This window comes from Diadema antillarum, unplaced genomic scaffold (genome assembly GCF_040938485.1).
Source record: "Diadema antillarum isolate AM-2024a unplaced genomic scaffold, OU_Dant_1.0 seq00000013_RagTag, whole genome shotgun sequence".
Lineage (NCBI taxonomy): Eukaryota > Metazoa > Echinodermata > Echinoidea > Diadematoida > Diadematidae > Diadema > Diadema antillarum.
The window spans coordinates 348,240-362,951 of record NW_027271133.1 but is presented as its reverse complement, the minus strand read 5'-3'; the positions used below and the strand labels follow the sequence as shown (position 1 = coordinate 362,951).

At 39.3% G+C, this 14,712-nt stretch overlaps 2 protein-coding genes across 4 annotated transcripts in view; one reads left to right on the top strand and one right to left on the bottom strand.

The window, feature by feature from the left end:
* LOC139725047 (uncharacterized) overlaps window positions 1–14,712 on the bottom strand; it is a 508,769-nt gene that overhangs the window by 179,452 nt on the left and 314,605 nt on the right. The gene's annotated exons all lie outside the window — the stretch shown is intronic.
* Window positions 8,555–12,816, top strand: LOC139725044 (integrase/recombinase xerD homolog). The gene is made up of 2 exons (XM_071636130.1): window positions 8,555–8,564; window positions 11,834–12,816. The coding sequence occupies exons 1-2, from the start codon at window positions 8,555–8,557 to the stop codon at window positions 12,814–12,816; spliced, it is 993 nt and encodes a 330-aa protein (XP_071492231.1).

The following is a 14,712-nucleotide window of genomic DNA, read 5'->3' as shown; positions in this document are numbered from 1 at the left end:
AGTAGATTTAATTTTATTTGTATTACTTCTGCATCTATTTCTCTCTATTTTTCTATATTTCCATATCCTTTTCACGCATCCCATTATTTTTTCGATATAATTCTGTCGAGGATCGCTGGATCTGTTTTGCCTTTCAGTCCGGTGTATTGTCTTCCTGTTATGTTAGTCTTGTCTCGCTCTGTCTTGTATTTTAGTCCCCCTTAATTAGTTTTGTTGTCCCAGTCTTGTTTAATGTTTATTCACCTGTGTATGTGTGTCTGTCTGTTACTCTGTCTTCTTAGTGGGCTTCCAGACTCATTTTTTAAAAATCTACTCCCAGCCTTTTTTCCCCTTTTTTGCATCAGCTCATTTTCTATTGACATTCTGTACCTAAGGGCCCACATTCTACAAGCATTGTCTTTTTAGTGGGTCCTTCCATTTTTTGATGTTTGCGTAATGTTATATCATCTTTATCACTTCAGTCAATCAATTTTCATTACAACGTATTTGTTACCCCAAGGTTCCACAATTATACAGCGTGTCCCAGAAAAAACGAAACCGGGTTTCCATGAAACTTTTTACTCTCGAAATCATACATTTTCTTTATGAGATAAAGATAAACTTTTCTTCTTTCATCTATTGATGTACAACTTCATGTTCATCGTTCATGCCAAATTTTCATTTGCACGCGCAAATTGTGACTTTAAGTGAATTTTTCAGACTTTTAACGTTTACATACAAAGTTCATTAGCCAAATATTCATATTTTCTTCTTTCATATGAGACCTAACGCGTCAAATAGAATAACGCATCCTTGAGAAAAATTTGCATGAAAACATGCTTCATTTCTACCGATTCTACGGATAGTCGAAAAACAAGCATTCAGCTCTCCCGACTTAGCATTAGACAATGGGCTCATCATTGCTCACCATTGAATTCACACAACACAACCGCAGTGCTACAGTGAATGTTGTGGGGGGGGGGGGGGAGGTATTTACAGAGAATGCTGTATGAAACGGAAAGCCCTTTGTTGTCATTTATTTAGAATTATTATTTAGCTATGAGACATAACCAAAATCATTGAAGGCTGGTATCGTGAGTATGCTCAGGCTGCATGCAGTCCAATGGCTGTGGGAAATCAACATTACAACAATGATACACATTTTGATGATTTCATGGCTTTCATTCCTCTCTACATTTTCCCCACGCGTGGTTAGTCCTTCATCACCGACAGGGTTTTGAAGTTTTTGAAGGGGGAGGTGAAGTAGAAAGAGAGGGTACATCACTTTATTTATCACTGAACTTGCAATTCTAACTTTTCAAAGGTGCAAGTGCAGGGCAGAAAGTCGTCTTTTTTTTTTGGGGGGGGGGGGGGCTCGGAAGGTTTTTTCGGTCCGTTTCTCCCACCCCACCTTCCCAAACATTCCGCTGATGAACACCCTTTGCTCTGTAGTTAGCTGCACGGTCAGGCAAGCTCATGATCATGTGCTAATTTAAGACCCTATTCATAACCGAACTGTCAGTAACAATCTCTTTTACCCCCTCCCTTCATGTTTGTGTAAATTCATTGAAGCATGAAGGCGATTGTTATCTGCCAAGTTGGGCATGTCGGGAAAGCTAACTGGCTCCTTATTTACTATCTATCCATCTGGGTAAAATGGAAGCATATTTTCAAATTCAGTTTTCTCGAGCAGGCGTTGATCATTTTTGACACATGGGATATCATATGAAAGGAAAAAGAATGGATGTTAAGGCTATGATTTTATTTTTTGCAAAAGATTGCTGAAAAAGTCTGAAAAACTCATTCAAAGTCGACATTTGCTCGTGCAAATGAAAATTTAGTAGCACTAATGTCTATTGTTCTCAGGCATGTATAAATTTTGAACAATAAGTCGTGCATCAAATGAAAGAAGAGAAGTGTATCTTTCAATCCATGTACAACTCATAAAGCAGATATGTAATCATGATCGCAAAGAATTGCAATGAAACTCGGTTTCGTTTTTTCTGGGACACGCTGTACAATACAATACTATACATCTTATAAGGCGCTTAGTACAGATGTTTCTTAGCGCATAGTTTACCGGAAAATTAATATTTAATATTTGGTCCAAAATAATACAAAAAATACAAATACAAAAATACAAAAAGTAAAATAGATACAGTGTATAAATGTGATGCGCTCCGTCGGAATGAGTCAAAAGTCGCAAAAAATGAAATCGTAGTTATGCCTTTATGTGAATTCTACAGACTCTAAGCTTTACACTGATATGTAATACAACTCATTTCGACATCCCTATAGATCATAAAATCGAATATTAACTACACTTATGATGTCAGTCCATTTTCTAAATAACGGAGAAAATCGCTCTCAAAGTTCAGGCTATGTTCAAGCTTACAACCCGTTTCTTTCACGGGATGAAACAATATAACAGTCCTGCTTAGCGACGGCGTTTATGCTCCATCGCACGCTCTACCGTATAAGGCGATAGCTTGGGTGTGTAAGATAATTAACCAATCGCAGGACAAGTCTATCATTAACGATTTTGACCAATACCGTAGCCCGAATGTAAACTTCGGCGCGTTTGTGTCCGTGCCATTGCCGCCGATTGAATGAGTCGGTACACGTAGTGTGTCGGCTGCGTTGTAGTTTGCCGCAAGTTTTAACTCACAAACAATAGGAAACAGTAGAAAGAAAAAAAAGGCACGCAATGCGTATTACGAGAAGCGTCTTTTAGCGAGGGCGTTGATCGCTTCCATTCTCCTCCTATGTTGTTGTCAATGGAAACTAAAGAGGATGCGTTTAGCAAGTACCAATACCTAAATAGAACCTGAGAACCTATTGTAGGTGGGGGTTCAAAAGACAGCATCGGTAGAAAAAGTCAATGAAGTTAATTAACGATAGTCGTCTTTTGAGATCGTGTTCTTTGCGTGTACTAAAAACCCTCAAATTACGCACATGGTCGTAATGTTGCAGAGCATCAAGACTGCTTTCGCGTCTGTTCTGCTGCAGCTGTATACAGCCGTAACATTCTGAATTCCTGCCATATTAACGTGTTGGCACATTTCCTTTATAGACGTTGCGTGCACAGTAATTATCGCTTATCACGCTTGCCAATGCTGCACATTATATTAACGAACCTTCAGAATAATCAATTGTATTAACCCCCAACAACAAGAACAAAAAAAGCATTTCAATGTCATGCGTTGTCAATAGTGAGAAAAGACCCGTTTTTATTTCGTAGTGTGTCTCAGTACTTCTGTGCTTATTTTTAAGGATGTGCCTCTCTTTATGATTGCGATTGATGTTCAACTATTTCTTTCCCGCAAGCTTGAAAAGGAAGAAGCTAAAATTCAGGCAAGGAGACAAGTTTTCTTCCATGAGATACAATCATTAAGACATACATTTATTCCCGAAAGTTGTGTGATTTCTTATGTGCTAAAGAATTGTGTCCATTACATGAATCAGGCACTATACAAAACTGTTGAAATCTGCTGAAAGTCGAACTTCGTTTTGTTTTAATTTCATTTCCATTTCAAGCGGGGATAGACTAGAAATTAGTTTGTCTATACTGGCAGGAGACATTAGTTTTCCAGTACATACTCCGCATTTAAACAGTCGCCATATTTTCGTGGTCAGAATCAGATAATGGACACATGATATACATGTATTATAAATATGAAAATACTTCAATGAATTAAACTAATAATTAATGATATTAATGAATTAATGATATTCTGCATAAAAAACAAGCACGCCGATTAAATAATTTAATAGAATTAATAGAACACACAGTGATATCATGCATGGCAGATCAAATCAAGTTCAATTGGTGAGAAAGCTAGATGAAGTTAAAAAGTTGACTTCTTTTCGTTTCTCTTTCAATTCATGGAAACAGAATTACATTGTATATCTATTGAAGAGGATTGTCTCTGTTGCGAACGATCGCAAAATATAGCACTGTTAGTCTTCTGCACAAATCCGAATCCCTAAATACTGAGTACTTTAATTTTTGCTTGATAATGTAATAACCCTGGTTATAACTTTATAAAGGACTCACAAATTTAGTTTCAAACCGTATACTAAAACCTTATATTGTACACGGTGTATTTCAAAAGAAACATTTTGAATGTGTTGTGTGTTAGCATGTTAATAGCATCAATCTGCCTTTTATTTTCTGTACGTAAAGCGCACAGAAACGTAACCAAACGTTACCAAATACAGTGAAATGCATTGTACGGCGTGGTACTATCATTACAAGTATATCTCATTCCTTTTTACTTTTATTTGCTTGAAGCAGTCGTCAAACCATGTGTCATTTTCATAGCGACATCACTTAGGAATTAGAATGTATGAAGATAATCGTTACTCATTTATTTTGCACTACTATTATAGCATTTACATTTTCCAACTTTTATTGACAGTATTATGTTACTGTATGGTTACGATTACGAATGTTGGATATGAATTCAAAAGACTGGTTTACTAATCGAACTATAAAGGTAATAGCTGCTTTGAAAGTAGTTCGATACAAGTTCAACACGCAATCGAAGTCATCGTCATAGGGGGAACTGATAGCTCTAGAAAACTTGTTTAGGCCAGTAAAGATTACCGTATGCAATCTTTGTAGAAAGTTTTGACTTAGGCCATCTTTTGAGTATTTTGAGAAATTATATAAAGAATTATTTGTTTTGATTATGACAAGAATTAGTTTGAACTATGAGAATAAAAAGGCACAGTTACCCCAACAATGTCGTAGTTCGATTAGACATGATGGGTAAAGTGAATTCATGACTTGACTAATCCATACTGAATTGATGATCACTTCTGTAAACCACCAGTTAAGGCTTGTAGATGATACCTCTGTAATCGTAGTCAAAATTCTTTTGAGCGATGAGACGAAAACCAACAAACAAAATGCCATGCATCATCGCTTGAGATTCCAACATTTGGCATCACCCGACCAACAATAAGTGACGTATCAAATGGAACATTATGTTGTGGAATAGCAGACTGTGTTACGATTTTTAAATGTTATGAGCAATTGTTTAAAAAAAAAAAAGAGAGAAAAATGAGGCAAAGTTCAAGAAATTAGAAAAAGCACGTAAATGCAGGCGATCATATTTGATAATCAAAGTAAGAGATTACAATCGGCCATGCGGATGTATATGATTGCCTTATTTACATGTCTGATTTCTGTAAACTATGTTTTATTTACATTTAAGTTCCCTTCCCTCCTTGATAAAAGTTGTGTTGGGTTTTTGCTATAGGCATTTATTATGAAACGCTGTAAAAACGACAACAAATGCCTACTATACATCAAGACATTACATGAAACACAAAAATTCTGTACGTTCTGATATAATGCAACTGCTTGTTTGTTTGTTTGTTTGTTTGTTTAGAATTACCACATGGTTTTTGTCGGGGAAAGATGAAGAAAAATAGTAGAGTGTATCACTCTCAAATCAGGATGATTGCGATAAGTGTGTATCCCCGTCCTTTCTATACAGGTAAACGATTTAAGCTTGGTATGCTATTACAATAGCCTGGTGTCACGCAGAAGAACTGATTCCGCGATCACTTTTAACCTTTCATAAAATTCACGTTTTAAGATAGTAACGATAGCTTGTAGGAGATAAAGTAAGTTGACGTCCCTGACTGTGGTTCTAAACACAAAAGGGGACTTAAAAATTCTTTTACAAATTAGCAGACATAATGCTGATCCTCCAACACTGTTGCTCCATTACGTCACTGATTCTGCTATCAATGGCGAAGAAAGAATACTGGATGCGTTATTATCCACCCCTTGATAGCAGGAAATTTACCTTTCATTGTTTAAGGCTTCGTTGATGTGGGGTTTACTTGGATACTAGGCGTGAACAGTGTCGTCCGAGTTCTTTCATTGGGAATTCCTCAGAATACGCAATTCAATGGGCAATTAGCGCTGCTACTTCGCAAAGCTGTTAGCCAAATTCTTTGCTGACTTGACTTCTCACATGTCAGCTACACGCAATACATGACAAACAGCTATCATTACAAATATTCTGATTAAAAAACAAAACAAAATGAAGAAGCACACTTTTGAGTAGCGACACAGCTTTCTGTCACTTTCTCAAATAGGTCCTACTTCTACAAAAATACACAGATGACAAGAGTCAGAATATCCTCCACAGGGAACACGAGCTATTTGGGCATTAATAATGTTTGTCTTCCGATTTCTCTCCATGCCGTCACGGCCCAAACCATCATAAGAAATAGGGCAATAAGTTTTATTAACCAGGGAAATAATAGTACGCATTACATACATTTGGCGAATTATCACACGAATTGTCGACTTTATATAAAAAACGAGAATAATTGACAACTTAGGCCCTACTTTATCTCCAAAGATGAACTTTAAACAGCAAGTCACTTGATACCAGGGAACGAAAGTTATGATTATTTGAATGAATTCATTAATGAGGCCAATAACCGTTGTAAAAGTACACACACACATAAAGAGGTTTCAAGTTCGATATGTTATCATGTATTAGCTCATTGATAAAGTATCATAAATTTTGCGTGATTGTTTGTTGGAATTAATTTTTTCAGCGCGATTTGTGCGTCACATCATTCACCACTTCATGAAATGTGGTGCATGTATCAAACGAAACTCGCTGGTCATGCAATCGATAGCCTTGGTCAGCTCACTATTATTGCGTAATTCTGAGCCCCCGCCGCGTGCACCATGCTTTGTTTTGTCTTCAATGGGGTCAAGAGCAATGCTTCATTAGCATACGCCCTAGCAACGGAGGCGGAGTCTCGATTGGGCAAGAACAATAGGCGCGAAACGCAACGCAAAGGCGAGCGTTCGAAAAAAATGTAACCGAAAAAAATTGTCTCAGAAAAACTGTGATTTGGGACACTTGTACTCATTTTTACATGCTGAAATTTTCTGTACAAATAGATAAAACATCAAGGAATCAAAATCCGTCATAAAAAAATTTCGACCAGAGCAGTGCTTCCCCTTCATTTTCGGCTCATTACGGGAAACTCCCCGTGCGACTTATGACTCATTTTGTTGGAGCGTCACACAAATGTGATAAGTACTGAAAATCAATATCAGTGTGCACCTCCATTGACTGACCCGCAACTGGACCATTCCAAAGGACTATCCTAAAAAAGATAAGTTTTCAGCAGCCGGCAGTGGCGTGAAAAGTACTGAGCCTTATGCTCGGAGGTCCGTGCCTTGGGAAGGGCCGGAGATAGCCAAACAAGAAATTTACGGCGGTGGGAAGTTTTAATAAGTGACCTTATGTTATCAGGCTGCCAAAGGAAATGGGGGAGTGTGGTTCATAAGGTGTCCATGCTCTACTAAATACATAGCATCCTACCCGGAGGAGAAGCCAGGGCGGAGGCCGTGGTTTCTCAGGACAATACGACATTTACCGAACAGGGCATGCAAATGATTAGCTCTTACAATAATAAACCTGTAAGGTTGCTTAGCTACCAAAAAGGGTGGGTCTGACCTTAGCGTGGTCCTTGCCATTTATGGGAGGAGGCAGCTCTGGTGAGTCCACAAGGTAGTAATTACACAAGAAGAGTGAGTCTGAGACGTCTGAGCTCCACGGGTCGTGAGCAGAAAAAGAGGGTGATTCAATTGAGGATGCTTGCACGCTGTGGGTGCACTGCAGGTGCGAGCAGTAAGTGGCTGTTTTTGTTTTGGTTCCTCTGTGCTTATATGTTCTCGGGTTTCTCGGCGTAGCCAGTAGAATAGCATAGTTTTGAGAGACAGGCGGCCAGTTGTGTTGAATGTAGATAACATGTTTGATTAACTATGTTTTTCTTTGTTTGGAAATCACAAAATTTATCTCATAGCAGTTATTTTGTAACAGCCGATCTCACTATAAGAGTAGCATTTTACATAGACATGTGTGGAAGGAAATTTGGGACCGCAAAGTTTCCTCATAATAACCGATATCTCGTTATAGCAGTGATCGTTGTATTGAGTTTCCCCTGTATATAGAAAGAAAGTAAACTAGAGGTGTCACTATGGCGACTGGTATGCCTCAGCCATAATGCATGGTTCTCCCAATAGGTCTACAGTACATCTTGACAATGTGTGACGACAGTGTAACACAATGTGCAAAATATTAAACTGACATGTTTATCACAAATTACATGTGTTGATTGTTCACATTCCTTGAACTGGGTTTCATTGCATGAACGGCTATATCCTATTGTCAAAGACAGTACATATTTGGGGGATTTGAGGATCTGGTTTGGGGGTTTGCAGGAAACAAGACTTTAAGAGAATGGAAGCTATAGTAAAACAGGCCAGCAAAAATCACTGGGGAAAGTTACGACGTTTAAAAGGAATGTACAGATCGGATTGCCAATATGGCAGATGGTATTATGTTAAACGAGAATCACCCGCTTCATGATTTTTTCGAACTCCTACGATCAGGCAGAAGACTACGGTCTCTGAAATGTCGTGCAAATCGATATGCAGACTCCTTCGCTCCATACGCAATCAGGATGTGCAATAACAACCGAAAGTTACGACGTTTAAAAGGAATGTACAGATCGGATTGCCAATATGGCAGATGGTATTATGTTAAACGAGAATCACCCGCTTCATGATTTTTTCGAACTCCTACGATCAGGCAGAAGACTACGGTCTCTGAAATGTCGTGCAAATCGATATGCAGACTCCTTCGCTCCATACGCAATCAGGATGTGCAATAACAACCGATGATTTTTGCATAAAGTGAAGGGAGAGCTGTAGCTGGTTTTGTGCATGAAGGCGGGGGGGGGGGGGTATTTTTGTGCATTATTAAAAACACACAAGAATTTTATGGTTTGTGATCTTTTGAATAAAACAATTTTTAAGTGAAATAAGATTATGAATTTTTTTTTTCTTGGATATATATATATATATACATGTTATTTCTTTTCAGTTTTTGTTTTGTACGTATTTTTTGTTATGAAATCACCCGATGAGTTCATTTTGTGCCTCTGTGTTTAAGCTTAAAAGAAACCTGTACTGACATTTTCTAAATGTCTGATAATTCTAATATACATTTTTTGATGCCTACAACTGGAAAGAGAGGATTCTAAAACCCAGGATAAGCCTGTAATGATTTTTTGAAAAAAATGAAAATGAGGAAGCCAAGGAACGATCCACACAATTTGGCATACGTCACAGGTGCCAACCTCCGACTTTAGCAAAACGAACTACACATGTCAATTTACCGATGAAATCTCACACGAAGTACTGCAAAAACTGTTATTTAGTAAAATTGCAATATGGAGCTGAAGTAAACATGTTAAACAATATTTATCAATTTTTAAAAGGAATTTCTTCAAAAGCTTTATATTTAGATAAAATTTGTGGGGAATATTCCAGTTATGCAAAATAAAATTGGCATCATTGTCCAAACGTGCTGCCCATAGAAAACTGTGTGTAAGTAACGTTGCACTAACGTTAAATGCATTATGAGCGATAATGGTTTGACAGTTCAAACTATCTAACGAAGATGAGGACCGAGTGATTCTTAAAATCTAAATCCAAAAAATAGTCCACGGCAATCACGGTTTACGCCTAGTTAGAAGAAAACGGCACCCAGTACACATAGACTCTAGACTAGAACTAGGACTAGGACTAGTGAGCAGTCAAGGACCGAGAAGATTCTACGTGGCAGTTCAAGTCTTGATGAGTAGGCCCCTAATACACTGCCCCGCCGACAGCTGTGTGCACAGCGCTAATAATAGGCACAGCGTAAACGTTATACTAGTACATACCCCTGCTGCCAGATCTTGAAGAAAGTCCAGACGAAAGTCCAGACTCCAAGGTCTAGCGTTGCCGCTAGATCTAGGCCCTTGTGCTGCAGGCCCTGTTGTTTCTGTGCTGAATTTTGCAGGTAAGGTATCTGCTTTATGGATTTTCAATGTTTTTGTAGTCGAGATAAATCCCATGGTGGTCGTATTATAAACACCAAGGACTAGATCTAGACTCTAGTTTTAGTAGGACCCATACCTCGGAAGAGTGGCCTGACCACGTAGATACAAACAGTCCTGCCACTTCGCGATCCAAGCGCTGGTGTAGGTATAGTGCTAGAGTACTTCTGTATCCATGTAGATATCTCAAAATTCACTTAATCAAATTGCACCAAAATCACAAGAAATATTTTATGACTCATGTCCACTTGCTCACTCTAATTGGAGCCAAATCGCAAGTCGGGAAACGTAAGTGAAGTTGTCGACTTTCCTGTCGTCGCTAGAAATAATCTGCTCTGTACGACTAAACAAGAGCGATCGCGGCGTAGTAGCCCTACCTGCCTGCGCACGCACAGACTGAAGTTAGCCATCTAATATCATGAGACAAATCTTTCAAGTAATCGGGAGCAAAAAATCAATTTCTAAATTATTTGAGTTAAGTTGAATGAAAAATACAGTTCGTAAATCACTCAAATCGCCAAAATCATGACATTTTTTAGTTTAGATCCCGCGTAAATTCCCCGTTCGCACAGTACTAGTCGGCTAACTTTAGTTCTAGATTGTGCATGTCGCGTTTACCAAGATCTCTCGCGAAGAGTTATTTTTTTTTGAGTGACAACTTGAAAATCGGCATCAATATTGATACTTCTCGATTACCGATTTCGTTCAAATATAATACAGTATTTTGAAATATGCTTAGAAGTATGTCCTGTAATTTTGAAGCGATTTGGTTCAGCAAAATTTGAGACAGCTACATGGATAGGACAGTGCACAAGTGCCGCCTGCTAGCTAAATTGGGCCTAAGCGTCGTCTGCTACTCGGCACGATTTAACACACGCGTATGCAAGGGCTTGTAATCAGTGATATATTTGGCGCCTGTGACATCACGACATCCGGGCTCGTCAGCTCATTAGCATAATTCTCACCCAAAAAGTTCGATTTTTAAAATGAAATTACGGACTAAATCGTTGTGAAATTTTGATTCTGTTTGCACCACTGGGTCTTTTAGAATTAAAAGAACAACATATAAAAAAACAAAAAACTGGTACAATGCCCTTTTAAAAATAAATAATGGTTTTTATGGTATCTGAAATGAAGTATTAACAGAAATGCATTTTTAAAAAAATTGTATTGGAAATATTCCGTGATCCCTCACAGTATATTGGAAAGAGACACATTTGATTCATAATGATGTAAATGTATGTATGGATTTTTTTTTTTTTTGTATGTTAACGTGCAATAGTTGTTTGATTGTGCACATAAGGCGTGTCAGGGCATCAGTGAAAGGTAGCGGAATTTCTTTTCCGTATCGAACGCAAGGTGTGGCATTTTGTGTTTGTTGCGCAACTGTGAATTTTGAAAGTACTTATAGCACTAGCTCGCATTCTTTCTTCATTCTCGGTTGAGCATTATTAGCTCTACTTCCCGCCCCTCCCCCTCTGTTGGTTCTTTATGAATTCCCCCCCCCCTGTTGCATTCACTTTATTATGTAATCAGGAGCAAGGAGCATGGGAGTGCGCCCTCGCTCAGTATCCTTGGACGCAACCACGTTTCCTCCATGAATAAATATGGGGGTTTTTCGTGGCCTCCGAGTACTGTCTGGTACTGGGCGCCTTGCATCCTTACCTTTCACTCACTTCTCAGTTTTCCTTCACTTCCCTTCCCCATTGATATTCTTTTGATTAAATTATTATATTGATGTTTCTTTCGTGAAAGAGCAATGCGCTATTTACTTTGTTTTATTAAGCATAATTAATTTTGTTAGTTAAAAATCTCTATTTGATTATCCTGACCTTTCATGTATTTTGTCAGTCTTTTGACTGTCTTTTTCTCCTTATTGATTTTTTCCCATTCTTTGCTCTCATGAGCTAACTTATAGAAACATGGTCTACCAAGAAAGAGTCGATCACCGATCCCCACCTACGCAACTTGGCTTCTGATGTGCTTCCGTCTCTCCTCATGTCCGCTAAAGCTTCTTCTACCACATCTAAATATAAATTCTGTTGGGCCAGATGGGTCCAATGGGCCATCTCAAAACCTGAAGTTCCAACCTTTCCAGTCCAAGCTTACCATCTCTGCCTGTACCTTTGTCACCTGTCTTCAGTCAACGGAGCCAAGACCTCAGCAGATTCGCTCGTCGCTTCAGTCAAATGGGCTCACAATCTTGCGGGCCTTCCTTCTCCTACAGACGATCCTATGGTAAAAACAGCAGTCCAGGGTTATTATCGCATCCACTTGTCCCCCATTTGTCACAAAGAACCTGTCACTCCAGAGATCCCGTCAAATCTCCTCGCTTCTCATGGTCACCTCAATGCATCCTTAGCCGACCTCCGCATTTTATTAGTATGTTTCGTTTCTTACGCCGGATTTTTGCGCTTCAATGATCTCAGCAGGCTGAGGAGGAAGGATTGCACCACCCATCACGATCGGCTAGTTCTACACTTATCGTCTTCAAAAACCGACCAGTTTTGTCAAGGCAGAGATGTAACCATCGCCAGGACATTTAAACCGACCTGCCCCGTCGTTATAGCCGAACGATACTTTGCAGCACTTGGCGATTCTCCTCATTCTCCCCTACCAGTGATTCGCAGGCTTACTCTTTCCAAGGGTGGCCTTATCGCGACTTCCCACGGCCTTAGTTACACTAGAACCCGAGCGGCTTTGAAGCCCTTTGTTCCGGATGTTTCTAAGTTTGCCTTGCATAGCCTCCGGTCAGGTGGAGCATCCTCAGCTAGCAACAATCGCGTACCTTCATTCCTGATTTCTCAGCACGGCCGTTGGAAGTCGGACAAAGCTAGGGACTCTTACATCAAGTCAGACGCCCTTTCTAACCTCCTCCCTTCTCAGTCTCTAGGCGTTTAATCTTATAGTATTAATACTTTATCTTGTCATACCGCCTAACGTTTCTCTTGTTACATAAATTATGTTTGTGTTATGTCCACCTTCGCAATGCTCATGCCCGAATTACAACAGTGAATAAGTAAACAGCGAGCTAATAATCATGCTCAGCTCTCTCGATGGCTAATAATCATGCTCAGCTCTGACCAACACGTTCAATCTTTTGTCATTGTTTGTTATTTTCTGTGCTTGTTCTAACCTGAGGTAGATATAGAAAAGAAATTAACTTTCTGTTGTATCACATAGGAAGAAAGCAGATTTTAGCTATGTATATTGGGGGGGGGGGTAAGGAATATGTGCAATTTGTGTTACAATTTATGGATTACGATGTAGGGGTGGTCTGTATAAAGTAAGGTGTTTCAGAATTTGTGGTTATATATACTGTATACGCTATAATTTCCGCGTACATAAATTTTCGCGAATTGCCGATGTCACTCATTTTCGCGAGTGGTTAAATTCGCGATTGGGGGACCAGAGAAAATATGAAGTGGCAAAGAAAGTGTGAATTTTCAACTTACTAGCATATAAGAATGATACTAGTTATACATTGCATGAAAAAGACTTGCCAAACTCTGCGAACTAGAAAGTTAGAATTCAACATTTTTGAAGTGGTTAAGTCCATCGCGCTAGATTTCTGACGAGTGGTCCCCTTGCGATAATGGATTGGCTTTCTACAGTATTTCGTAAGTAGACGTGGACGTGCGTAAACAAGCTTAGCCAGTATGGTCTGTTCGGTAAGCCGTGACATGGTATTCTAGTACAGTTGAACCTCTCGTATCCGGACAAGTCGGGACCGGGGCTCATCCGGATAAGGGATTTGGCCGGATACGGGAGACTCAATGTTTTATACATGTACATATACATACACATGTACTGATGTAGCCCATTGTAGTACCACATGTAGCTATGTGTATACTGCAACCTTTTCATTGTTACACTCAGTAACAGACCCCAAAATAGAGGTTTGTGTTTGCAAGAATGAAATCATTTTCTTTTATAAATTCTTGGGATGATTTACCTAAATAATTATTAAGAAATGTATCAAGTATATGTAATTAATGTGTGTTTGTGTAGGAGTTCTCAAGGAGTTGGGAATCCCCCTTTCCTCCCGTAATTATTAAAAAAAGATAAAAAAATCACGGCGAGATTGCGTCCGGATAATAGAGAGATCCGGATAAAGGGAGGCCGGATAATAGAGGTTCAACTGTACTGAAATGTTTGTATCATCAAGGCAAGGAATTCATTTTGGAAGGTATTATTTTCGCGTGTTGTTAATTTCGCGAATAGCTCCCGACTCGTGAAATTCGCAAAAATAAACCCCCCGCGAAATATATAGCGTATACAGTACCTTTTGCAGCAGTTGACTCTTCCATAGTTTTCTGTGTATGTACACATATACAGTCAAACCTGCCTTAGCGGCCACCTCTATATAGCGGCCACCTGTCTATAGCGGCCACTGAAAAATCCCCCTGAGAGAAAAGCCCTATTAAAGACCCTGTGTATAGCGGCCACCTGTCTAACGCACCCAGTGGCCACAAATTTTGTTTCCCGCGGTAGCTTTTAACCTCTCTATAGCGGCCAAAGAGCTGATAATTCAGCGCGTTTTTCTGCTTTTCGTAGCTGTGCCAGTCATTCATGGGCAACGTTCAGTGATCGCCATCGCTGCATTCATTTAGTATCAAGCTCCCTTCACGACTGTACACATGCTACTGTGCAACAATAATTATTTCAAGAACACCGGCATTGTTCAATGCATGAAACCCACATGTGTATACGTACACACATAGATGCACATGCCCGGTATTTACAGATACAGTATTCTCCGCATAATCGGGTAGGCTCGGGCAGAGCGTTTCTTAC